Source organism: Leopardus geoffroyi, chromosome C3 (genome assembly GCF_018350155.1).
Source record: "Leopardus geoffroyi isolate Oge1 chromosome C3, O.geoffroyi_Oge1_pat1.0, whole genome shotgun sequence".
Taxonomy (NCBI): domain Eukaryota; kingdom Metazoa; phylum Chordata; class Mammalia; order Carnivora; family Felidae; genus Leopardus; species Leopardus geoffroyi.
Window position 1 is genome coordinate 106,494,438 of NC_059338.1, and position 27,815 is coordinate 106,522,252.

At 41.3% G+C, this 27,815-nt stretch overlaps 1 protein-coding gene across 4 annotated transcripts in view; it reads right to left on the reverse strand.

Annotated features, from left to right (window-relative positions):
* Nucleotides 1–27,815, reverse strand: part of GRHL2 (grainyhead like transcription factor 2) — a 168,854-nt gene that overhangs the window by 111,821 nt on the left and 29,218 nt on the right. For all 4 annotated transcript variants that reach the window (XM_045454032.1, XM_045454031.1, XM_045454030.1 and 1 more), the window contains exon 2: nucleotides 4,647–4,842. In XM_045454032.1, the coding sequence (XP_045309988.1) occupies nucleotides 4,647–4,814 (168 nt within the window). In that variant the 5' untranslated portion in view covers nucleotides 4,815–4,842. The remainder of the gene's footprint in view (nucleotides 1–4,646; nucleotides 4,843–27,815) is intronic.

A 27,815-nucleotide genomic window follows, 5' to 3' on the forward strand; every position in this document is an offset into this window, starting at 1 on the left:
TCTTCTCCGTCACTCAGTCCCAGCAAATCCATTCTGGATCCATTAAGAAGATCCAGACTGGCCTTTAAAATGCAAGTCTAGGGGCGCCTGGGTGGCTCAGTCGGTTGAGTGTCTGGCTCTTGATTTCGGCTCAGGTCATGATCTCATGGGTTCATGAGTCCGAGCCCCGCATCAGGTTCTGTGCTGAGGGTGTGGAGCCGGCTTGGGATTCTCTCTCTTCCTCTCTCTCTCTCTCTCTCTTTCTCAAAATGAATAAATAAACTTAAAAAAAAAATGCAAGTCTAATCCCACTATATTCTTACTTAAAATTCTCTAATGCTTCCAATTACTCTTGAGAACATGGCTGCAAAAAACATTCCACCTCAGTTTTGGGTGGCCCCATCACTGCCATGTATATAGTCACACTGTATCTCAAACATGCAATGCTCCTTCTTTCAGCAGAGCCATCAAAGTCCTCTCTGCCTTTGGATACCCATTCTACCTCCATATTTATCATCATTGTTGGATGGTCACAGCTAGTGAAAATTTGTTGGATGGATGGATGGATGGATGGATGGATGGACGGACAGATGGATATGCAGATGGACGGATGGATAAATAGATGGCTATATAAATGGACAAACAAGCCAGTCAACAGACTGGTTTCCAGCACTCTACAGTCAACAGAACAGTTAGGAACCAACTAGCCAAAGAAGCTATTTTCATAGAGCTGGAATCAGATAAATATGAACCACCAACTCCTTCAGGGGAGAATGAAGATAAAGTGAGTCAAACCACTTTTAAAATTAACTAATGGCATCTGTTATGTTTTTCTGTCATGCCTGAAATTCATCAAAAGTTCACACTTGACTTTGGAGCTGCTATTGATAAGTAGCTTGAACTAGATATAAAACTAGGCTAATATTTGAGCCCCTAAATTTTGAGAATTCTAGCAATTTGGTTATTTTTTTTTTATTTTTTTAATGTTTATTTATTTTTGAGAGAGAGAGTGTGTGAGCAGGGGAGGGGCAGAGAGAGGGAGACAGAATCTGAAACAGACTCCAGGCTCTGAGCTGTCAGCACAGAGCCCAATGTGGGGCTTGAACCCACAAACCATGAGATCATGACCTGAGCTGAATCCAGATGCTTAACCAACTGAGCCATTCAGGTGCCCTGCAATTTGGTTATTTTTAATAAATCCCATCTAATAAGCTTTGAATGGATTTTTAAAAATTTGAACCCATGTTTAAATGGGGTTCAAAAAAAGGCAATTTCTGGGGCACCTAGTTGGCTCAGTCAGTTACACATCTGACTTCTGCTCAGGTCATTATCTTATGGTTCATGAGTTCAAGCCCCACAGCAGGCTCTGCACTGACAGCTCAAAGCCTGAAGCCTGCTTCGGATCAGTGTCTCCCTCTCTCTCTGCCTCTCCCCTGCTCGCACTCTGTCTCTCACTCTCTCTCTCTCTCTCTCAAAAATAAAATTAACATTAAAAAAAAAAAAAGGCAATTTCTAGTGGTGGACAGTGTTATGAACTGAATGAATGGTTTCCCCTCAAAGTTTATGTGTTGAAGCCCTAACTCTCAATGTGACTGTATTTGGAGACAAGCTTTGCAGGAGGTAATTAAGGGCCATAACAGCAGGGCCCTAGACCAATAAGACTGATGTCCTTATAAGAAAAAGAAGAGACCACAAAGAAATACACACACACAGAGAAAAGGCCATATGAGGACACAGCCAGAAGGCAGCCATCTGCAAGTCAGGAAGGAAGAGAGGCCTCACCGGAAATCAAGGCTGCCAGCCCCTTGATCTTGGACTTCCAGCCCCCGGAACTGAGAAAATAAGTTTCTGTTGTTTAAGCTACACAGTCTGTGGAATTCTGTTATGGCAGCCCCTCAGACTAATACAGACAGTGTAATAGAATGGATATTAGGAAATTTACAGGATTGTCTTTTGACCTTGAATAAATCCCACTTAGTTGCTTGAAGTATAAAATATAAAACCTGATGGGCTTCACTGCAGTGATCCTATGGTGACAGTTTAAAAACGTACAGGAAAAGACTTTGAAATGTATGAACTATTATACCAAGATACGCCTTTGCAGTTTCCAAGGACAGGAATCACCATTTCTTGAGTGCCTGCTGGGTATCACACACTCCTCTCTGTGACAAAGCCCACTACTGTCCCCTGAGGGGTGATGCGGTCCAACCATAGCAATGAGGAAAAATGGTGTATTTTACAAAAAGAATCTATTAGCACTTCCAAAGCGGTATAAAAAAAAATCTATCAAATTTAAATGATAAAACGGCAGCAATTGTTACAATAATTTAACTTCCCACAGCTTACAACTCAAAAAATAGAATCTCTTTTTTTCATTAATATTTTACTTTATACAGAAAGGTCTATCCTCAAAGTAGATTTAACTCTGTTGTAACTTTAACACCAGCATATATAAGTTGTGAATGTCAGAGATCTCAGGCCTGAAAATGACCACTTGGGCACAGTTTTGGGAAACAAGACTAATTCTTCAACATTTAAAATGTTTCAAGCAAAAACATAATCAAGCTTGTGTGACATAAAGGGAGCCATGTAACTCTACTTGTCCACACAGTCTCAGAAACCATTTTATTTCAAAGTTTTATATCCTAGGGGCGCCTGGGTTGCTGAGTCGGTTGAGCGTCCGACTTCAGCTCAGGTCATGATCTCGTGGTTTGTGAGTTCGAGTCCCGCGCCAGGCTCTGTGCTGACAGCTCAGAGTCTGGAACCTGCTTCGGATTCTGTGTCTCCTTCTCTCTCTCTACCCCTCCCCTGCTTGCACATGCACTCTCTCTCTCTCAAAAATAAATAAAAACATTTAAAAAATGTTTATGTCCTAAATTAATAAATTAATCAGGAAAAATGTTAATTCAGTAGAGTTATAGACTTGACAACAAATTGAGTTTTGTGTAAAATCCTTACTCTACATCTCAACATATTTACAGACAGCAATGTCTCAACTTTCCTTTAAATATTAAGACTATGCAAGAGGAGAGGTAACTAGGTACCACATTTACTAATAATTATCCTCTGAACCTATGGGAAATAAAATACATTGCTTTTATAAATTACTAATTATTTGGTTTTGAGGTATATTTCTCTTTTCATTAATACAAAGGAATTGCCATCTAATACAGCTATCTGAAATGACGCCCACCACAAAGGGATGGAATAAAATCTATTTGTAAAAAATTAGAACAATATATTAATTCAAGACATTTCTTAATATAGTTCTTCAATGTCTTACCAAACTATCAACATATTAACTTAATATAGTTATAAAAGGAAGCTGTAATGACCCAAGTGATTACGTCAGGGTCACTCTTCATGGTGGGAGATCTTTGGAGAGTATGAGAACTCTGGTTTAGGACAGAGAAAGGAAACAATACAATGTGCAAAAGTGGAGGGCTGGAAGGCCACAGAGAGCAAGAAACAGGGAGGAAAAGAGGAAGAGATTAAAGCTAACTAAAAGGAAAATTGTTCCTCTTGGGTGATCTCATGATGGGAGGGAGCAGGGGCGGGGATTCAGTTCTTGTTCAAAAATAAAGCGTTCACTGTGCCCGACTAGCAACATAAACACAGCCATTGTCACCTTTGTGCCAATTCCCAGCCTAAACAGGAACGGTGTTTACAATCAAAGCTGGCAGTAAATCTTCTCATTCAGTAAATACTTGTTGATTTTTTCCTTCACCAGCACTAAAGGAACTGCTCATCCCTTCCTAAGAAACAGACCACTGTTTCCTGTTTGGTTTCCTGAAATAGTCCTATTTTGAAGGTATTGCATGGCAGGTATTTTTGTAAGGTAAGTGAATTACATTCATTTTGTTTCAAGGATTTTTCTAAATAAATATTTAGTGCCCATCAAAACACATGGAAACAAGGGTTATAACAAAAGTGGGTTTTGGAATTGCTGCAAAAGCACTCATTGAAATATTTCTTTCATAAAACTAAAATTATCAATAAATCTAGAAACTCCAAATGGGCATTAAGGAGGGCACTTTCTGGGATAAGCACTGGGTGTCATATGTAAGAGATGAATCACTGAAGCAAAGACCACGCTGTATGTTAACTTGAACTTAAATTAAAAAGAAAATGTTTCTATTATTTTTAAAAAATGAGAAATCTAAAAGCAACCTAAAGGCCCAAAAACTGAGTGATGACTAAATTACAGTATAGCACTCAATGCAATTTTTTTTTTTTAAGTAATCTCTATGCCCAGCATGGGGCTTGAACTAACAACCCTGAGATCGAGTCACTTGCTCTACAGACTGAGCCAGCCAGGCGCCCCTGTCATCTTTTTATTGACCAAAAATCATAAAGTGAAAATGGCAGCAAGGAAGTATTTGCAATATGGTATGAAGTAGGAGTTATATGCAGATAATATACATGCATGTGAACAGAGGACACAGAAGTAATTATCCCCAACTGAAAACTTCCCGTGGGTGGGTGGTGAAGTTCTGCTCCAGCGATGGGAAAGCAGGGACGCAAGGAGAACAGAACAGGCTGAGTTCCAATGTGACCTCGGAACTAGTAAGTTCTCTCCACTCCTCCCACCAACCAGGGCTGGGGGGGGGAGGGGGGGGGCGTTCTCTGGGGACCTGAAGAGGAGCAGGCGGGGCTGCGGGGTCTACCTTGTAGTAGTCGTACAGCAGACCCAGGGCAGCAGCACTGTCCTCGTCACCATTAATGCTCATCATCGCCTTGGTGGCTGCCGTCAGGGGATTCTCCAAATACGACTTCCAGGCTTCATCTTCACTGGTGTAGGCTCTTCGGGTATTGAACGGAGGGTCGCTGGGCATGGGCACTAAGGCCACCAGTCGTTTGGTACTTGAAAGCAAGAGAAATGTGAGGTTCATTATCAGAGAAATGATCCCTTTTCCACCAAATTTACATACATTACATGGTTAATCTGCACTCCCCCAGAGTGGAGAAGGGCAGGTTGACACTAAAGCGGCTGCCACATTGCATTTATAAAGCCCCTAGGCCCCTGAGAAGTAATAATGGTCTTTGCAAGGTTGTATGAGGATTGTTAAGTTGAGCCTCTTCGCACTTGGGCTTTTCATCTTCTGGCATTCTAGGAGCCAAATCATTTTTCTTTAATTGCTCTTTATTAAGGAATATTAGAATGCATGTGACTCTGAGAGGAAGCAGGTTTCATTTAAATCTCTGAGTTGTAATTACAAATAGATATGTGCAATGCATTAAATGGAATCAATACATTAACGATTACTAAAAACTTTTATCTAGTTGAATCTACGTTTGAAATGGTTTGCACCAATTTGACAATAAATTTCGTATTAAAAAAGTTTTTTTTAAACATTAAAAAAAATGAAATGGTTTGCAAATTATACACCAGTCCACATCTCTTCATTGAAATGGCAGTATAAGCTACTTTGTAAATAAGACATATTGTAGACATGCTGCGTAATAACCATACGAAGCAACAGTAATGACACAGACTCTATGTGAACCCTGGGTGGCCACAGGATCCTACTATATTTCGATGACATAGAAGTTCCAGGTTATAAAATCCTCATGGAAAGTGAATAGAGTATATGGAGAATTAAAAAAAAATTTTTTTTTTAAGTTTATTTTTGAGAGCGAGAAAGACAGAGTGCAAGTGAGGTAGGGGCAGAGAGAGAGGGCGACACAGAAGTCAAAGCAGGCTCCAGGCTCTAAGCTGTAAGCACAGAGCGTGATGTGGGGCTCAAATCCACGAACCGTGAGATCACGACTTGAGCCGAAACCGGACACTTAACCGACTGAGCCACCTCGGTGCCCCTGGAGAATTTTCAACAGAGACAGAAAGGGATTGGAGTCATTTATCAACCCTAACCAAGCCAAACTTGGTAATTGACAAGGTAATTTCTTACAGAGGATGTGACAGTGACTCAAACACCCAAATACCATGACAGTCCTCCACAGCTCCCTGGGCCAGGACCCCAGTTGTCAAGCTACAGGAGCCCAGAAAGGCTTTGGCACTTGTCTTCTGGCCCTCTGTCGTTTGCTCATTGAAACAGAACCAAAATGTAAGGATGACCTATTGTATTTCAATAACAGCTGTAACACATAATAACATAACATGGACAAGCAACAAGGCTGGTGAGGGCAAAACCTGGATTAATAGATGGAAATTTAGACACCGTGGGTCCTCTACGGTCGCTAAATTCGAAAAGAGGGTGTACCTTTTGGCTGACACTCCTACAGGACCTTCCAATGGTAGATGGTCTTTCAGCTCACTTTGTGAGAGAGAAACGTTGCCCACTCTCGACAAAGACTGTGCTGAGGGCCCTTTTCTGTGTTGACGTGGTGCCACGCACTGGTGTAAGGTCAGAAAATGACACTGTCATTGGGAAGATCTATCGGGGAGTAAGGGTGGGAAATCCACATTTAGCAGAGTGGAATTCTAGGCTAGATAGTCTCCAGGCCCCTGATTTCAACTCTACGTCGGTGGTTTGGCAAAACAACCGGTTGGGAAGAAAGAAGGGATACTGACCCAACTGCAAATGAAGTGGATTAAAATGGTAAAATGATGTATCTGGAAGTAAAGGAGAAAAACCCTGGTGGAAGGGTTTACTAACCGTTAGGCAGTGTGGTGGCGTGGACTGGCATGGGTGCTGGAAGGGAGTCCTTGCCCACCATTTACAGAGGTAGAAACCTGTCTGGAGTTTCAGCTTTCCATGCCTTAAATAAAGACAGCAATGCCTACCCTACTTACCGCACAATGTGACTGTGAGAAGCAGATACAAAATGGATAAAATAGAGCTTTGTAAACAGCACACTGCTATCCAAATAACAGGTACTACAGTCAGTGCACCATTCATTGTTCCTGGAAAGTTTCTAGGTGCACCAATTTTTGGTAAAGTCCATTATAATTTAAAAGTGTTAAAGATAGGGGCACCTGGGATGCTTGGTCTGTTAAGCGCCTGACTCTTGATTTTGGCTCACGTCATGATCTCAGGGTGGTGGGATCGAGCTGCGCTGTCAGAGGGATTCTCTCTCTCCCTCTCCCTCCCTCTCTGTCCTTCACCCACTCGCACGCTCTTTCTCTCGCAAAATAAATAAATGAACTTTTTTAAAAAAAAGTGTTAAAGATAATCATTAATTAGAGGGAAGTGTTTATTGAGAACTCAGTGGATGCCAGGCCTTACGCCAGTCGTTGAGGATGCAGTGACAAACAAAACAGACCCCGTCCCGTTGCCCACCCAGCTTGCAGTCCAGTGGAGGAGAGAAAGTACCAGCATTAAAAGAGCGATGAGCCCGAGAAAGGGTGCATGACAGAGGAGACCAACCTATTCAGAGGATCAAGGAGGAACTAAAGTGTCTACAAAGACCTGAAGGGAGGGAATGTGTTGGTCAATGCTGAAATGGACAGATATGGGAAATATTTTTTAAAGTGAAGAATATTTTGGTAATTCAGAATAATGGAATTTTCTGACAAAAGGAGCTCACTTGTATTCATTTTGGAGTCCGCTAGAAAAATTTATACTTTCGAATCTAATACTAAAATAGCATTTTCGTGTTGCAAACATTACTAACTTACACAGGATATGGTTGGATTTGGGGACAGAAATGTTGGTGACAACTTAAGGGTCTGTCACTACAGGAAATGAGGTCTCTGGGGAGAATCAAGAGCGCGGAGGTGATGAGCCCAGGTGTGGCAATGCCACCATCACCTCTTCCACAGTTGTTCAGCTGGGGCCACGCTGGCTGATTCCACTACTTAGAGGACGAAGCAGCAAATTCTGAAACCTAATCTGTGTCCAGCAGGGTCCAGCCATCACACTCACTTAAATGCTTAAACACCTAAAATGCTCAGTCCTACAGGAATGAATGAAGAGCTTCATGTTATTTGCAGTGACCTCATCGTTGAAAAAGATTTGGATCTTATTCTCTTTGATGACTGAGAGAAGCGTACATTGCTGGGAGGAGAAACGTGTTAATTACAACACTGGCTAATTTCCAAAACTTTAACAGGAAGTGCCAGGCTGAAGGGTAAGAGCCAACTCTTAGTTTACACTAAGTGGTGTCCTGATTCACTGGAGAGATTTTTCTTCCAGTCTTCCTTCTTAATGTCCCTCCTTCCTCCACCCTCCTCCCTCCTCCCAGGTCTTCTGGATTGCCGATTTCATTGGTTCCTAGCACAAATTTTCACTCATAAATTTAGACTCATCAGCCTTTCCCCTATGATGAAACGGTTGATGAATCCTTACATGATTCGTGGAAAGAAATATCCTGGGAAAGCACTTTACTAGCTGGCTCTTTTCACATTTTGATGGCCAAAGGAGCCTTTTTATGTTCTTTCCTATAACTGAGGAATGACTTTGTTTTTTGGCTTCATAGATTATAATCTCTCTGGTACAGAACATTGTTGAATAAAGCCTGGTTTAATAAAAACAGCATAGTCACTGGTACACTGAGCAAAGATGCAGACTTGTAAAGAAAGGAAAAGTTTCACAGAGCAGATTTTACCAAAGTTTGGTAACTCTGAAGCTGACTTTCCTCATTGTTCTTTTGGAATGGCAGTTCTCCTGCAGCTCTGGTCAACTTTTTTAAATAGTCTCTTTGTAGCTGTTGGTATGGCATGTTCTGGGTAGCCTCAAACACAGAACTGTAAACAGCAACTATAAACTTGATCCCTGGGCCTTCTTTGGAGAAAAGTTTAATACCTGACAGCATTCACAGCCAGGCTAAAGGCAGTGTTAGATCGCACATATATCTGTTCTCATTTTTTTCTTCAACCCCTACTTTACTTTGTGGATGTTGGGAGAACAGTTAAAATGAGTCATCAGCGGAAGCAGTGAAAGAGGTGGGGCAGTCATGCGACGGAGAAGGAGACTGAGATCACAAGGAGGAGTCGGGAAAAGCTCCAGATCACATTCTGCCAGAGGCAATCTACCAACCCCCACAAGCATTACCAAGAGTCTAATGCAGGAATGCTGTGCTAGGGAGAAGCACAGGGAACAGCGAATATCTTTACCTTCTAAAAATATGTGTAGTGATGGCCAATAAATCCAGACACAAACCCATGTCACTTCAGACCCCAAACAAAAATGAGGACGTGACACAGTCACACAAATTATCACTTTTGATCCATTTCTTACCCTCCATTTCTTTCGTAACTCTTGGAGAACACTGATTTTTGTCTTTTTTGTTTTGGTTTACTTTGTTGTAGGAGGGGTTCTCAATCCAGAGGGAGGATGGTTTTGGATAAATCTCAGATTTGAATAAATCTCAGTTTTTTGTGTTTTTTTTTTTTTTAATGTTTATTTATCTTTGAGAGAAAGAAAGTGAGTGGAGGAGGAGAAGGGAGAGGAGGACAGGGGATCCGAAGCGGGCTCTGCACTGAGAGCAGCGAGCCCAGAGTGGGGCTTGAGCTCACAAACCATGAGATCCATGATCTAAGCCGAAGTTGGACGCTCAACACTCAATCGCCTGAGTCACCCAGGAGCCCCTAAATCTCAGTTTTCATTTCAGTTTTGTCAATTATTGAATTTAGATGAGTTACTTTCCTTCTTTGAGCTTCCATTTTTTTCGTCTGGAACATGATATCACTCTTTTAAAGCTGTTCTAAAGGAATAACCCAGATATTTATAAATGAAGTGCCTGGCACATTACAGATAAATAGTTCAAGAAATAATCGTTTACGAACAGTAATATAATAATATATAATAATATTAGTAGTATGACTTCTCTTTAGAACTGATTCTATCAGTGACCTCTGTTCAAAATCCAACAGTCTGTTTTCAGTTTTTAATCTCCTTGAATTTTCTCAGCCATTTCTTACATCTGTAGAATCTTGCCTTGCCTGGTTTCCAAGACAGCGGGAGAGTGGTTCTCCTCTGCGGCCATTCCTTCCCAGTTTGTATTCCACCTCAATTCTCCCTTTATATGATCCTGAAGGCTTCTCTCTTTTATGTCCATTGTTGATTCTAGTGACTTTCACTGATCTTCTACCTTACTGACAAACACATGTGGATTGCCAGAGACCCAGTTCTGCACTTTCTGTTCAGATGCTCTGTTGTCAACTTAAACTCAACAGGTCCAAAACTAAGCTAATCATCACTTCTCAGCCAGGCACTCCTCGCCATCGTCTGTCCCTGGTCGTCTAGAACCAAGTCTTGTGTACTGGTTGAAAAGATACACTCAGTACCATATTGCCTGGGCACGAATCCTGGCTGCACTACTTACTAGCTGTATAACCCTGGACAAGTTCATCTTTCTGGGCATCAGTTTCCTCACCTGTAAAACTGAGATATACTTCAAATGAAGTAAAATAATTCCCTAGTATTTCTGTCAGAATTAAGTACAGACGCAGTGTAAAAGCTATGTACATGCTGGCTTTTGTTAGTTCTCTTTGTCCCTTATACAGAGTCAGTTACCATATCCATCATCCCAGCTTTAAATCCTATCTCTTCACACCTCCAGCTAGTCTCCCTGTCCTTCAAGTTTCCCCTCTTCAATCCGTATTGCAACGCCATGGAATCATCTTCCTAGAACATTTCCGTATATATAAGTTGTAGTTTCAAGTACTATAAAGGGAATGGGGGAAGGACAGGAGCTGGATTTTTCATGTTTTCATAAAATCAATGTATAGCATATTTGCAAAGTTGATTGTGAGCTATAAAGTGCTACACAAGGGGCGCCTGGGTGGCTCAGATGGTTGGGTGTCCAACTTCGGCTCATGTCATGATCTCACGGTTTGTGGGTTCGAGACCCGCGTCAGGCTCTGTGCTGACAGCTCAGAGCCTGGAGCCTGTTTAAGATTCTGTGTCTCCCTCTCTCTCTGCCCTTCCCCCATTCATGTTCCCTCTCTCTCTCTCTCTCTCACTCTCTCTCTCTCAAAAATAAACAAAAAAAAAAGTGCTACACAAATGTAAGTTGCCTTAATTGTAAATTTAATTTTTTTTTCATGTTTATTCATTTTTGAGAGACAGAGCATGAGCAAGGGAGAGAGAGGGAGAGAAGGAGACACAGAACCTGAAGCAGGCCCAGGCTCCGGGCTGTCAGCACGGAGCCTGACACGCCCCCCCCCCACCCCAACTCACCAACCATAGTATCATGACCTGAGCTGTAAAGCCGGCTGCTCAGTGGACTGAGCCACCCGGGCACCCTGCCTTAAATGTAAATCTAATTTAACTATTGATCATATCTAAACTATCTTTCTCTCACCTCCTAATTCTCACCTTCAAATTAAACAAATTGAGGATTCATTCTTCTATTCTCCTTAAATGTGAGCTACATCACTAGGAAACCAAGCAGATTTACATGGAGACCTCAGACAAAACAAGAGGAAGAATAAAACCCAATCAGCAAAGGTCCGAAACTCATGGGCCTTTACTCCTACCTGTTGTCCATCATTCTCAACATTGACTTGAGCTGGAGGCAAAAGAATTTTTCCACCCTGGACAAGCCACTTCCTTTTCTCTAAGAAATGAAGTTTTTATATAATTCACAGGATTTCATGTTATAATCTCTACTTCAATCTCCCCCTCCATCCCCCCATCCACATCTCTTTCTTGTTTTCTCTCTCTCTCTCTCTCTCTCTCTCACACACACACACACAGTGCCTTTATCTTGAGATAATACGAATTCTGTTCTCCACATAGAATATCTTATCTTATACTGAGTGTTCAGCACTCAGGGTTTAGTCTTCATCTACTTCAATATCTTGTAGCTGCTTATTGGCATATAATCGCTTCAGCCATAGTCAGACCCTAGACTTAAGAGCAAAGTTTCAAGAGGTGACGATTATTCTTTCTTCTGGAGTCTTGGCATTTTTCTCCATTAACAGAGTAATACTTGCAAATGGAAACTGATGAGCCCATCATCCTAGCCAGCATTAATGTCACGATTTAAATGCCAACAATGTTAAGTCATTTCACTGCTGTCCACCTTCAGTAATCCCTCCTTTTGGTCCTTGCTAGAGGCAAATCACAAGAGATAGCACAGAGTTTCCATGTTAGAGCAAGAGTTGAAATTTATTAGGAAGTCTCCACACTGAGCACTTGTTCTTAATGACTAACCTTTAACCTTGACCTAATCCAGATGGAATTCAAGGGAAATGAAATGAATCCAGAAGCCTGGAGTGATATTGATAATCTTCACACTGATGATGGTTATGTTTTAAAAAGAGAGGATCCAACTAATTCAGTGAAAATATTATGATGCCTCCCACCACATAAAACGCATAGTTTTTAAAAATAATAAACTATAAAACAAAACTTATGTTTATTGAAATGAAGATAGTGCCATTTTAGATATACTCATTGCAAAATATGCTGATTAACTGGTTGACACATAATACCTGTCCCTCCCACGTCCTCCCTGCTTTCTCCCCCACCCCACACTCCTCCCTCCCTCTCTCTCTCTCTCTCTCTCTCTCTCTCTCTCTCTCTCTCATTGGTGTCCCAGTTTTGCTAGTGCCCAGAGTCCACTTATTAAGTAATCCAGAAACGAGACTGAGAGGATAAGGGAAATAATGAAACAGAAAAGGCACATACATCATAGAGCACTAGAAACCACCATAAGGAGAAAGAGATCACAATGGAAAGTGGAAGGAAGAGGACAAGAAAGAATTACAAAATGAAAAGAATTTGCAAAGACCTCAATGTACGGTACAACTAAAATTGGTAATTGTGTGTGTGTAAATCAAAATTCAAAATGTTAACAACAATTGGAGGTGAGTTTTTATTTGCTTCTTCTGCTTGCGTACTTAAAAATATTTTTTAATGTTTATTTATTTTTGAGAAAGAGAGAGATCAAGCTCTCTTATTTTTGAGAAAGAGAGAGATCAAGAGAGGTTGAGGGAGGGAGACAGGATCTGAAGTGGGCCCTGTGCTGACAGCAGAGTCTCCCAGGCGGGGCTCAAACTCACAAGCTGTGAGATCATGACCTGGGCCGAAGTTGTACGTTTAACTGACAGAGCCACCCAGGAGCCCCTCTATTTTTACATTTTTCAAATAGTGTTCCTAAAAGATCAAAGTGTTCAATGGTAATGAGTCACACATACTTACTGGGCACCTACCATATGCCAGATATGCTTTCTAAGCCCCAAACACGGGTTACCACTTATTCCTTACGATAGCCTTAAAGTCAAGAATGGTAACAATGCCCTTCGCACAGATGAACACACTGAGCAGAAAGTGCTAAGTAATCTGCCCAGGGTCACAGGGCCGTCAGCTTAGACCAGAACCGCATCCCAGAGTCTGAGCTCTTAAGCATCCGTCCCTTTTGCCAATTCTCGACTATGCTCTATTATCACAATCAGAAAATAAAAAGTCACTTGAAAAGAGGGAACTAGAAAACAGTCTGGTTACAAGGGTGCAACATGACAGGGGATTTCTTACATGGAAGTAAATGAGATGATGTCCAAATTCAGAGTTCTAGAGAAATTGTGCAAAAGGGGAAGACTATACAGTCCTTGAAAACACAGACAACACGTTGCAATTATTTGTAGAATTCCAAGGTGCTAAAATATTCTGCAGGCTGCATATCCTATCAAGCAACACAAATAAATTATAGGGGTGTGGGGAAGGGTAGAAATTCCCCCTTATTCACCTTTAGTTGACGTGGCTAGACGTCATCTGTTTTTAAATGGCCTGCGAAAAATATTAAATAATTGACATGATAAAAATAGAAATTAAATAATTAGAACATATTAGAAACACTACATGTAGATAGCAACCAAAAATAACCCATTTCTACAGAAAAAAAAATATTTTTAAGCCATGTTAGCTTTACAAGTTAAAAAGGGAATCAGTTCCTCGGAGGAACTTAACAGGCTCAAATCTCTAGCAAAAAACAAAAACAAAACAAAACAAAAAAACCCACAAAAGCCCCTTTAAAGGCTGCAGGACAGACTTCCATCTCAAACCATTCTATGTGTGGACTTCTATCTCAAAGGTTTCCCTGAAGTGGGAGAAGTAATCATGTGTATAGGCAACATGGGAACAGAAATATTAGTGCAATTGGAGAAGAGAGAGAGCAAAAGAGACTGGATTAGAGGAGAAACCAAAATCAAGAAGGCTGCACCCCAGCTCTGGTGCAGGAGGGGTTACTGAGTGAGAACGGGTTTTCCCACTGGGCCCAGAAAACTCAGCGTCTTCAGCATCCATGACCAAGGGGAACTAGACAGAGCATTCGCTTTTTTTTTTTTTTTTTTTCAACGTTTATTTATTTTTGGGACAGAGAGAGACAGAGCATGAACGGGGGAGGGGCAGAGAGAGAGGGAGACACAGAATCGGAAACAGGCTCCAGGCTCTGAGCCATCAGCCCAGAGCCCGACGCGGGGCTCGAACTCACGGACCGCGAGATCATGGGCTGGCTGAAGTCGGACGTTTAACCGACTGCGCCACCCAGGCGCCCCAGCATTCGCTTCTTAAAGACACAAGGAGTTAGCCTTCGGGGGGCCCTAGGACCAGAGAGGGAAATAACTTGGTGAAATGCCTAGCGTTAATTTCAAACTCCCAAATGAGAACAAAGAAAAGAATTCAGCTTGAAACAGGAAAGTATTCTCAGGTATTCAATCCCCACTTTACTCCCCTGGACCTCACTTGTACAAACGCAAAGGAATCTTCCAGGTACCCTCAGCACCTGTGGCCACTCCTTCCACCTAAGACAACAGCACACCCCGGGGAAGAGTGTGCGCTATTCGGCTAACAAACCTTGCCAGCTCTAAAAGACGAGTAGTCAGGGGCGCCTGGGTGGCTCAGTCAGTTAAGTCGCCGACTTCGGCTCAGGTCATGATCTCACGGTCTGTGAGTTCGAGCCCCAAGTCGGGCTCTGTGCTGACAGCTCGGAGCCTGGAGCCTGCTTCAGATTCTGTGTCTCCCTCTCTCTGACCCTCCCCCATTCGTGCTCTGTCTCTCTCTGTCTCACAAATAAATAAATGTTAAAAAAAAATTTAAAAATAAATAAATAAATAAATAAATAAATAAAAGACGAGTAGTCAGACTCTTCACTGTTGATGGGACAACTAAGAATCATTAGGTACTTTAGGAAACAAGAACAAGGATTAAAGAGCAGCCCCGAGATGAATAAAACGGCTTACCGACAAGGAAAACAATGAATGTTGGATGCAGAAAATAATGTTGAAAACAAGATACTGCATCTGTAAGGAAAATGCAGGTTACTGTGAAAAGGAAATCATCACAGAACACTATAAAAAGGTCAGAAATTTAAAAAATTTTTGTATGAGGGTTAAGTTGAAAAGAGCAAAAAAAATTAATAACCTGGGAGGTCGAACCAAGGAATTTTGCCACTTTTAAAGAAAAAAGGGAAACTACAAGACATAGGTAAAAGGCACACAGAATAGATTTAGGGGTATAATGTTCAATTAGCAAGAGTTAACAGAAGAAAGCAATGAAGACGATGACAAAGAAAAGCAAATAATCAGAGAAATCATAGAAGAAAATGCTCTCCAGCTGAAGAAAAACTTGAGTCTTGACACTGAAAGGCTCCAGAGAGCTGGAAGGGGTAATAAAAAGCAACATGTCTACCCAATCCTGCAAAAGTTCTATGTTAAAAATTAAATGAAAAACTCTACAAATGGAAAAAGAACTAAGTCACTTAAAAAACAAAAACAAAAACAAAGAAAACAGTCAACCAGTCCACTTTTCATCTGCATCAGTAAATTCTGCAAGACGAGAAAGGGGTCTGAAGGTGGAACTGTGAACACAGCAAACCTTCAATTCCGTGTGAGGGCAAAATCAAGATCTGTTTCGCCATGAAAACACTCAGAACCTCTTCTGCTCATCCGCCCCTTTTGAAAGAATTATTTCCCAGTTTGAAGTGTAAAAAGACATCGATGGGGAGGGAAGAAAAGTAACATAGCAATCAGTTATCAGATACACCAGTAAAACGTGAAATTCACTGTAAATAATTTCTGCTCATGGGAATGAAATTTATGCCACTAAGAAAGGATTGTTAAGAATAATACCAAATGATGTCGGGAAGTGTTGAATCACTATACCGTATACCTGAAATTAAGATTACACTGTATGTTAACTGGAACTTAAATAAAAACTTAAAAAAAAAAAAGTTTATCTGAGAAAACATCTTTGTGGTAAGAAAACTCATTTTTATTACTTTATCACTTTGGATTATTTGAGGTAGTGCTCATTTTGCTCACTAAGGAAAAAAAAAGAATAATACCAAATTAGAAGGAAATATCTGAGAATAGGAGAGTGGCTTTTTAAAAAGGTGTATGGAAAATCTTGCTTTGTATGGAGGAAGAGTAATGGATAATGATTAATTCTTGGTATTGATAGAAGATATAACTTTAGGGGATGCCTGGGTGGCTCAGTCAGTTAAGCATCCGACTCTTGATTTCCATTCAGGTCACGATCTCATGGTTCGTGAGACAAAGCCCTGCGCCGGGCTCTGTGCTGACCGTGCAGAGCCTGCTTGGGATTCTCTCTCTCTCTCTCTCTCTCTCTCTCTCTCTCTCACACACACACACACACACACACACACAATAAACTTTTAAAAAAATAAAATATAACTTCAAATAGGTTTATCAAAAACCCAATGGTTATAATTACTAGAATAAAAATAGAATGTAGAAATTTTAGGACAGCAATTCTCATAATGAGAATATTATGGGGTCTCTTAGATATTTCAGAGGCTCATGAGGTCAAAATCGTTTTCATAATAATTCTAAGACATTATTTGTCTTTTTCACTATGTTAACACTTGCACTGACGGTACCCACTAATGGTGGGTGAAAGTTCTTATTCCTGACATGAATCAGGGCAATGACATAAAACTGTCCCTGAGCCATTGTGCTCTTACCAATGCACACTCACAACAAAAACAAACCAACCAAGCACACAAACAAAAGTACTATTTGGGAATGTCCTTGACAAGCTGTATAAAATATTAATTTTATTAATCTCAAACTCTGGATACACATCTTTCCAATATTGTGTACTTCAAAGTGGGCATTCCCTACAAAGCCCTTCTGCGTTCTGAAGAACAAAGATCACCTCGAGGAGAAGCCTTTGTGCAATCAGTAAGTGGAAACGGAAGGAGCTGCTTTTGTTTTTCACAGACAAACTACGCTTTCAGATGAGTGTTTGGCCGACGTTTTCTCAAAAAGAAACCAAGTGTGACTCTCACTTCAAGGAAAACAAATGGCAGTATTTGCTGTCAATGGTATAATTTGAGCTTTCAAACAAAAAGTATAATTTTTGAAAGCTTGCATCTACCATTGTTGATAACTTCATAATACTTAAGGATTTCCAAAGAGATCAGTGCAGATATTTATAGATGTGACTTTTTGTTAACGTATCATGAACACGGTAACAGTTGGAAGATCTAAATAACTCAGTCAACCAATATTTCCAAATGCCAATGCATGACGTTATGAAATCACACACAGGTCAAATATCCATTCACAGCAGAAGTCAAGCCCAGGAATTTTAATGTAACAAAGTACAGAAAGTTCACTGTATCATTTTAGTTTCTACACTGCAACTATCCTTTAACTTGTCAAATTTGAAGCCATATCAAAGAATATCTACAATTATCTGAAAAGGCTATAAAAATGTTTTCCTTTTCCAACTATCAGTGTAAAGCAGGATTTTCTTCATACACTTCAACCAAAATAACATTCTGCAACAAACTGAATAAAACAGATGAGAATCCAGCCTTGATCTATTTTTTAATGTTTTTCTAAGCTGATTTATTTATTTTGGGGAGAGGGAAGAAGGGCAGAGAGAGAAGGAGGAAGAGAATCCCAACCAGGCCTCACACCATCAGCACAGAGCCCCGTGCGGGGCTCGAACTCACAAACCACAAGACCATGACCTGAGTCGAAATCAAGAATAGCACATTTAATGGACCAGGCACCCCTCCAGTCTTCATCTATTAAGCCAGGTATTAAAGAGAATTGCAAAATATAGAACAATACCATTCTTCTCACTAAATCCTTTTGTTTCGGAAAATTTTATTTTTCATTTTATGTTAATATCCAATGGGTTTACAATTATGATTTTAATTAAGTCATAAATCTTTAATTTCTAATATGGCAAGTATCAATATCTATCTACTTAAGTCCACACAAACACAAGCTTTTCAGGAACTTCAATAATTTAAGAGTGTAGAGGGATTCTAAGAACAAAAAGTTTGAGAACCACTATTCTAGAAAATCACTAGAAAAAAATAATAGAAAAAGAAATATCCTCAATGTTGGGGTGCCTGGGTGGCTCAATCAGTTAAGCATCTGACTCTTGATCTCAGCTCAGGGCTTGATCTCAGGATCGTGATTTCAAGCCCTGCACTGAGCTACACACTAGACACGGAGCCTACTTAAAAAAAATATCCTCGGGGCGCCCACGTGGCTCAGTCTGTTGAACGTCAAGACTCTTGATTTCGGCTCCGGTCATGATTTCACAGCTCATGAGACTGAGGCCCATGTCGGGCTCTGCGCTGACAGCATGGAGCCTGCTTGGGATTCTCTCTCTTTCTTTCTCTCTCAAAAAATATAAATAAACATTTAAAAATATATATCCTCAATGAAACGAAAATAAGAATAAAAATGATGACATCATGTGGGAAAAATAAAAGCTGACAACAAACACATCAGCAAGTACAGTAAGTGATAATGAGTTACCCCTGCCTTTAAAAGATGCTTTCAGGGGCGCCTGGGTGGCGCAGTCGGTTAAGCGTCCGGCTTCAGCCAGGTCACGATCTCGCGGTCCGTGAGTTCGAGCCCCGCGTCAGGCTCTGGGCTGATGGCTCAGAGCCTGGAGCCTGTTTCCGATTCTGTGTCTCCCTCTCTCTCTGCCCCTCCCCCGTTCATGCTCTGTCTCTCTCTGTCCCAAAAATAAATAAACGTTGAAAAAAAAAAAATTAAAAAAAAATAAAATAAAATAAAAGATGCTTTCAAACTGGATTTAAAAAAGAAACCAGTATTTTTTTAAGCTCCCATGATACATAAGAAAATTGACACTGTATCAGGCCACTAAGCAAGACAACCCATTTCAAAGAATTCTTACAACACAAACTAAATTCTCTAACCACACATAATCCAATTTTAAATCAACAACAAAGATGGAATTTAAACACTCTACAATTAGAAGTTTAAAAATACTCATCCAGATACTAAGAGGCCAAAAAATAGCTCTTAAGGGAAATTTTTAAAAATCAAAACTAAACGATAAAATACATCTTACATGTTGCCAATATAGATAAATCAGCACCTAACAGTAAATATTTTATAGCTTTGAGTGCTTTTATTAGACATGAATAAAAGCTAAAGAGTTAAGTAAGTATACACAATATTAAAAAATAATAATAATAGGGGCACCTGGGGGCTCAGTTGTTGAGCGTCAGACTTTGGCTCAGGTCATGATCTCATGGTTTGTGGGTTCGAGTCCCACGTCGGGCTCTGTGCTGACAGCTCAGAGCCTAGAGACTGCTTTGGATTCTGTCTCCTTCTCTCTCTGCCCCTCCCCACTCGTTCTCTCTCTCTCTCTCTCTCTCTCTCAAATACATAAACATTAAAAAAAATTTTAAATAAAATAAAATAAATAAATAAAAATAATAGAACTACTCCAAAAAAAGAAGAAAGAAGGATCTACTAAAGATAAAACATAAATTAATGAAGATATGATAAAAAGGACAACTTGAATCAAAAGTCCGTTCTTTGAAATGACAAAGAAAACTAACAAACTGGCAAGGATAATCAAATTTTAGAAAAGAAAAGAAGACATAAGCTCAGATGTAGTTCAAAGTACAAAAAGAACTTCTGGGGGCACCTGAGTGTCTCAGTCAGATTTCAGCTGAGGTCAGACTGCGGCTCAGGTCATGACCTTGTGGTTAGTGAGTTTGAGCCCCGCGTCAGGCTCTGTGCTGACAGCTCAGAGCCTGGAGCCTGCTTTAGATTCTGTGTCTCCCTCTCTCTCTACCCCTCCCCTGCTCATGCTCTGTCTCTCTCTCAAAAATAAATAAACATATAAAAAATTTTTTTAATTAAAAAATATAAATAAAGAAATAAGAATTTCCAAATTCCTTAATGCTAATACATTTGAAAACTTAGACAAAATGGAAACATTTCTAGAAAAATATAACCAAAACTGATTCAATCATTTGGAAGGAGAAAAACAGTAACTTCACAGGGGAGAAACCTGTCAACGGCTCCTTAACCGAGTGATGAAGGTTGACATAACTAGTGACATCATGCCCAGCCTGACATGATGTGATGAGAAAGATGCCTCGCCTCGGTGGTATTATTTCCTAAAACCCATAACCCCAGGCTAATCATGAGAAAAACAGCAGACACGCCCAAATGGAGGGGCATTCTGCTAAGGACTTGACTACTGATTGACTATCCTATCAACAGCGTTTAAACAAGCAAGCGTGAGTCAGTAAGTAAATGAGGTTATGAACCAGCAAAACAAAGAAAAATAAAAACAATTAACGTTGGCTGGTGGAACTGTGAGTGATGTCTCGATTTAGTAGATTTTATTTAATATTGTTTTATAACTGAATATAGATGGAAGAAAAGACCATCCAGCTGAGAGAGTACGGGACTGAAGGAATTAGCTTGGGGGAACTGATAAGTTGGGCATTTTCCTCATTGTGGCATTCAGAATTCCTGGTTTCCTTTTCTCTGCTTCGCACATAAAAGCTGGTCACAGCAACCTTTATTTGATTCGTCGCTCCAAAGCATGAGGCTTCGACTGTGCACCCTTCCCTCCTCACCCAAATAAATGGAAAAGCTCCCACTGATTCCTTTCAAGAACAGATTTCTACTCTGTGAACCCTCCCAGTTTGTGACCAAAAGGCCTACTTAGAACAGAAATGAAAATTTAAAAAGCATCTCATATTTTATGAAATGTGTTCCAAAACTACTTGGAACTAGATATACTCTATACATCCGTGTATTTCACAACAGCCTGACATACAACTTGTTTCTGTGCTTGTGAAGAGAATCATATAGCACGTAAGTGCTGAAAGAATCCTTCATCATTACCGACTCCAAACTTCTCGTTTTACAAATGGGGAAACTGAGGTCCAGAAGGATCATACCACTTCTCTGGGACCACACAGGGATCTTTATTAACATCAAAATGATTACAGGACAAGTTGTAGGAAGATACATACACTACTGGCTAATTTGTAGGTGTGCTTTGTAGACACATAAACACTCTTCTATTTGAGGATAAAGTAAAAATGATACGCATGCTTGGCAAAAGGTTCCCTCCTCCACCAACCCACCCACCCCCCACACACACCCTGCCCTCTCTCAATTCATTGAATAAACCTTAACTGAGCTCCTACTGTGCAACGGGCACTGACTTAGGTGCAGGGGACATAGTGTTGACCAAGTGAGACAAAATATCTGCTATTCCTTCCTTCCTTCCTTCCTTCCTTCCTTCCTTCCTTCCTTCCTTCCTTCCTTCCTCCCTTCCCTTCCTCTCCTCCTCTCTTCCTCCCCTCCTTCTTCCCTCCTTCCCTCCCTTCCTTCTCTCCTTTCTTCCTTCCTTCCCTTTCTCCCTCCCCCTGCCTTCCTTCCTTCATTCCAAGATCTATCTCATCACCAGAGCTTCCCCTAGAAGCTAACAGAAATCTAATCCCAATGCTCACATTTTGAGCTCCCTTTGTGCACAACTGGCTCCAACCCTTAGATACAGGAGTAACAGGTATAAAGTTGTAACAGAAAATTGGATTGTGGAAGGCATGTATTTCATATACAGAGTCACTTCTACTTACAAACTTGAAATTAAGACTACATTGATCAACAGGCTTAACTGAGTGTCTACGATGGGCTGGTTTTCCCTGACTACTGGGACACAGAGATGAAAAACACAGACCCAGTCTCTGCCCTGGCACAACTGCAGATGTGACAAGTGTTAATGAAGAAAAAGCACGCGGTGCAATGAGAGACTATGTCACGTGGGTCCTGTGGTGGCCACAAACACTTCACTTCACAGTCCTCCAACTACAGAAAGCATGAGTGACCAAGGAAGCCGCTGTCAGCTCTGAAATCTATCATGTGAAATCTATCTGAAATCTATTATGTGGAGGCCACACCTTCCTCCTGGGCTGCTCCCAGTCCATCCCCGTGCACGGCTGTGGAAGGCAGGGGGTTCCTCTTATGGCTGACTGTGGCTAGAAGCCCCCCCCCCCCCCCAGCGGCCTTGGGGAAGCTTCCTGAGAATGCAAGAGAGTCTTGCAGGCTTCCGCTCAACATACTTTCCCCCTTTCTTTCCCAGGAGGCTGGATTTGTCTGGGGGTCTGGTAGCCCTTCCCATCTTTGCCAGTTCCCTCCCCATTTTTTTTCTCACGGGTGGTTGCCCTAATGGAATCCTCGCATGTTTAATCCCATCCGAGAGTCATCATCATCTCAGGGACTGCAGACTAACACAGGACCTAGTTTAGACTGAGGTGGGCCATTTAGGACTGGGTTACTGGGGAACGGAGACTCAAAGTGAGGCTTGAGGGAGGAAAAATCAGATGGGATAAAAAAGGAAAAGGGGAGGTGAAGGAGGGCGTTGTAGGAACTGCATGTGTGAGGGCTCTGAGGCAGGAAAGACCTTCCTCCAACAGAGGAACTAAATCAAGGGAGGTGTAGCTGGACCACAACATTTCAACAAGGAAGAAAGCAAGGTCTGGTGAAGCTTAAGAGACAGGCAGCACCCAGATTATGCAAGGAGCTGTAATTTAATTTAAGAATTTTAAGACTTCTTCTAAGTGCATGGGAGAGGTAGGCAGGGTCTTTAGCAATGGAACAACTTTATCAAATGTGCATTTTAACAAAGATCACTGGGGCTGCAGTAAATGGATGGAAAAGAAAAGAGGTACTAGGAAATCAAGAATGAGGCTACTGAAATGGCCCATCAAAGAGATAAATTAAGAATTATTTTCGGGGCGCCTGGGTGGCTCAGTCAGTTAAGCCCCTGACTTCAACTCAGTTCATGATCTCATGGTTTGTGAGTTTGAGCCCCATATCGGGTTCTGTGCTGACAGCTCAGAGCCTGGAGCCTGCTTCAGATTCTGTGTCTCCCACTCTCTCTCTGCCCTTCTATCGCTTGTGTTCTCTCCCTCTCTCTCTTTCTCTCTCTCAAAAATAAATAAATACATAAAAAAATTATTTTCTATCTAATGGGAAAATACATCATTTCATAGGGTCTCCCTTAAGATTCCATGGCCCTTTTATCTCAAGGCACTCAATATTTTATGCTTTAGTCTTTCTAAATTAAAAAAAAACATTTTTTTTTAATGTTTATTTACTTTTGAGAGACAGAGAGAGACAGAGTGCAAGTGGCAGAGGGGCAGAAAGAAAGCGAGACACAGAATCCAAAGCAGGCTCCAGGCTCTGAGCTGTCAGCACAGAGCCCAACACCGGGCTCGAACCCACGAACTGTGAGATCACGACCTGAGCCGAAACCAAGAGTCGGACGCTTAGGTGAGTGAGCCACCCACGTGCCCCTGTGCTTTATTCTTGATTTAGGTGCAGGTCCTCACTTTCACCAGCTTTGCACACATGGGTATCCCATCTTACTCAAATTGTACTCTCACACAGCATGTGAATTAGTTCATGTTCTTCAAAATTAACAGAAACATTCAATGGTAAAAACGTTAGCATACACCTCTATCCCTAATAGATAAGGAAAGATTACAGACCCATAAATGTTACACACGGAAGTAATGGGAAAGTCCATACAAAGTCCATGCCAAACGCACTGATTACACAAGATGTTCCTCCCCTAAAACAAAATAGGGAAAATAAGTGGGCTTTCCTATGTAGTAAGCTTCACCTAAAATAAAAATGCTGGAAAAAATAAAAACCAGTGAAACTCTGGTTTGACTTCTTAGAATTCAGGCGGGCTTCTGAGAACACGATCAGAAAAATAAGAACCAATTACTTGTTTTTCCTCTTCTGAACAATTATCAGAGGCACTCACTCAGTTATCCCTCTGCCTTAGATCTGTGCTTGAAGTTGTAAAAGATACTCTAATTTTAAAACTGTACATGTTATGTGAATGAATAGGAATATACACATGTATATATACACCTGTATCTTTACGTACACACACTTAGCGTTGGGGTGTGTGTGATGTGGGTCAAGGGCAGGAGTGTCGAAAGAAGCAGCAAGAAAAGGACAGTGAGAAAGGCACCAAAAATACTATGTAATAATTATACTGTGCATTTATGCAAATTGTGTCTGTGTATAAAATTATATACACGTAAAGAAATTTTAAAGGAAGGGAGGGAGAAAAATAAAAACGGAAAGTCAAAGAAAAGAGAAAGGGAAAGAGGGATAGAGGCAAGAAGGAAGCAAGGGGACTGAAAGAATCTCTCCCAATCAATAATGTTGGGGCAAACAAGTGCGGTATTTCATTTCACTTGTGTGTCTGTCTAGTTAGACCTTTACTGGAGACCTTTACAATAAATTTCAGACAATTTTTAAGTGCAATTTAGTGTTCAATTGCACATACAAACATACAGAAGAATATGTAAGTGAACCTTTCATCTGCTCTTGGATTTGGGAAGAGTTTGTTAAACACAGAAACAATGGAAGAATCTCTTAAGAAAAGAGATAACTCTGGTAAATGAAGCAGTAAAAATGTGTAGGGGTTTCAGGTTAAACATATCAAAGTGAGGCTGCAATACACCCTCTTTCCCGGAAGACCTAACACAAATGGACAAAAAATAGCATGTCTGTGTGTATGTCTCAAAAATCCACCAAACAGTGAAGGGGGACACTGCATGTCATTACAGTCCAACAGATGGTGCTAAACAGAGGACACAGAAGGTTCTGGTACATATGTGCCTCACCTAGAGCAATAGAGGAGACAGAAGTTAAGGCAACTAATTATGGAGCATTCTCGCTAGTTATCTCCCCTATATGGCCCAAAGACAGGTGAATAGCAGCTTGGGAAAACCTTTTGAGATAAATTATTACCTCCACCAACAGACTTTAGCAGAGATGAAAAGAACTTGCGGTCTTTCTAGTCTGGGAGAAAAGAGGAAAAGAAATGGAGTGATCTCAGCCATCTATAGGTTAACTGTGATTGGCTAAGGGTGAATCATTCTGTATTGAAGGGACATGGAGAGAAGGATAAGTTGTTTCAGTAACTAGCAGGGAGGCACTGGCAGAAATACCTGAGATAAAGATCAGCAGCCTGTAAAATGGTAATGTGCTTGTGACCAAACCCATAAGGAGAGACCAGAATTCGGGTGGAGCCCCACCAAGGGAGGAGAAGAGTGTGCGGGCACTACTCCCAGGTGCCCTAGCAAGTATGCTTTTATAATGGGAAAAGTTACACGGAAGATTAATAAGTGATCATTCGGAAGGAAGACGTACCAGAGGGCTCAGGGAGGGCATGCTGCTCTATTACGGACAAAGCACGAAATCACAAGGGATAAACCTGCATTAGGAATAAAGAGGAACATCTTGAGCCTGGAAGCTCTAGAACATCTAGGACTCTGCAGACACATCGACTCTTCTGCTGGTCACGCGATAGGGTCAGTGTGTATAAGCAAGGTGTTGTGGGGTTTCCTGGGTGGCTCATTTGGTTAAGCGTCCGACTTCGGCTCAGGTCACAATCTCACGGTTTGTGAGTTCGAGCCCCGCATCCGGCTCTATGCTGATAGCTCAGAGCCTGCATGGAGCCTGCTTCGGATTCTGTGTCTCCCTCTCTCTCTCTGCCCCTCCCTCTCTTGCACTCTCTTTCGCTCTCACAAATAAATAAACATTTAAAAAAATTTTTAAAGGAAAACAAAACACCAAGGTGTTGGGGAATCCAAGCTGCCTTGCCTCTTCTAGCTGATATCACGGCTGCATGAAAATGTCTCCAACTTCAGTCATATTATGCAGATGCTAGCCAAACGCGTGCTTAGCCTGCTAGACTGAGAGGTGGGGTTGCAGGAGACATAAAGCTTTCTAGGAATTGTAGCTGCTTAATTACAATGCTTGTGAAGCTTGTAACAGACTACTTCAAATACACTTGAAAGTCTGAAGAAAAGACAAATGTCAGTGTGGTGATTTTTGTATTATGTGACCCTCTAAGAAAACCTCATCTTGTCTGTCTTGTCTCTGAGGAAAGTGAGCATTTAAAAAAATAACACAGATTCCCCAACAAATGTTAGAGTATTGCCCAATAAAGGCATCCTGCAGACCTCAATCAAATACAGTGCACACCCTGATTTCTTTGACAGAAAGAGGTCACTGGAGTGCCAATCAGCACCACCTTTTGTCCTGGTGGCTTTTGTGACTTGCTGGCATTATTGTGGCTGCTGTCTGAACACCTTCTCTGCCGACTTGGCTGTCCTGGGAGCCCTGGTTTAGCCAGAGGCTAGGCCGAGAGGAGGAAGGAGCTAGTGCTAAATATTCCCAGCAGTGAAGAAGAATTTAGCAGAACTGAAAACAAAATGGTAGCCAAATTCAGTAAGACTCTTTGAAGGAGGGAAAAACTGGGGAAGGGGCAGAGAGACCGTTAAAAGATCTAGATGAAGTTTCATGACAATTTTCCACTGTGAATTATTAGTGATGGTGCCTACACTCTCAGGTACCCTTTTCTTTTAACCCAAGTGACGGACAGAAGTGAGAAAGGAAATGAGAGGTGTGAACAACTATGATGACTGTCTCCATCAGACGTAGAGGCCCCAGCACTCCATGGCCAAGTAGGGGTCTCACCTAAAACCCTAAGACACCCCCCCACACAGACAGGAAGAGGACGCTTTCCTGCAGATGTGGAATCAACACCACACAGCACTTAACCAAGTCACTCACAGGTGACACAAGGCCAAGCTGAGCCTTTCCGCCCTGCCCCATCTTCAAATGACCAGACTTCAAGCTGGCTTTGAAAGGGCACTGAAACAGGTCTCAGGTGGTAGGAAGACACTAAAGAAATCATTCATCCTGACTATAATATAACAAAACAAGGTATGACTAGAACATACCAAGCATGAACAAGTCAAAAAGAAATGGCATAGAAACAGGGCAAAAAGTACCACAGGATGTTGAATAAATAATGAAAGAACATAGCATGCATAAGAAAGCTGAACTAGCCCCTCCCCCCCAAAAAGAATACAGTGCCCAGAAGTTGCCTTCTACTATAAAACATAATAAGAACATGAATTCAATAAAACAAAAGCACGAAATTGATGGCAACAGAATTAGGTAGAAAGGGACACTGCAGAGCTAAGAAAAGAGAAGACCAAAACAACAGCATTAGTAGAACAAAAACAGAACTGAAAATGGAATTAATGACGGAGGAAAGGCTTGCGACAATCACAGGGAACGCAAAAGGGAAGCAGGAATTAGAGTCACTAGATAACAGACAATCAGGGGCAAAGAGGAGGAAATGTGGAGATAATAAATATCCCAGAAGTAGAACACCAAATGAAGAAGAGGGAAGGTGTTGAAAGTTAGGTACGGCAAGAGTTCCGGTTAAATATGGCAGGTGCAGCACATGATCTGAAACCCCATCAAAATGGCAGCTAAACAGGTCAAGAAGCAAGTCAAATAGTACCAGAGAACCCGAAAGGCTAAGGAATTGGAAGCACTAGGGATCTTGGAATGTGGAGTGTGGGGAATGCCTGAAAACAGGAAGATTGATTAAAAGTACATAAAAGATGGGGCACCTGGGTGGCTCAGTTGGTGGAGCATCTGACTTCGGCTGGGGTTTGTGAGTTCGAGCCCCACATTGGACTCACTGCTGTCCGCCTGTCAGTGCACAGCCTGCTTCAGATCCTCTGTCCCCCTCTCTCTGCCCCTCCCCTGCTTGCACTCTTCAAAAAAAAAAAAGTACATAGATGAAACCTCCCTCTCCAGATCTTTTTCC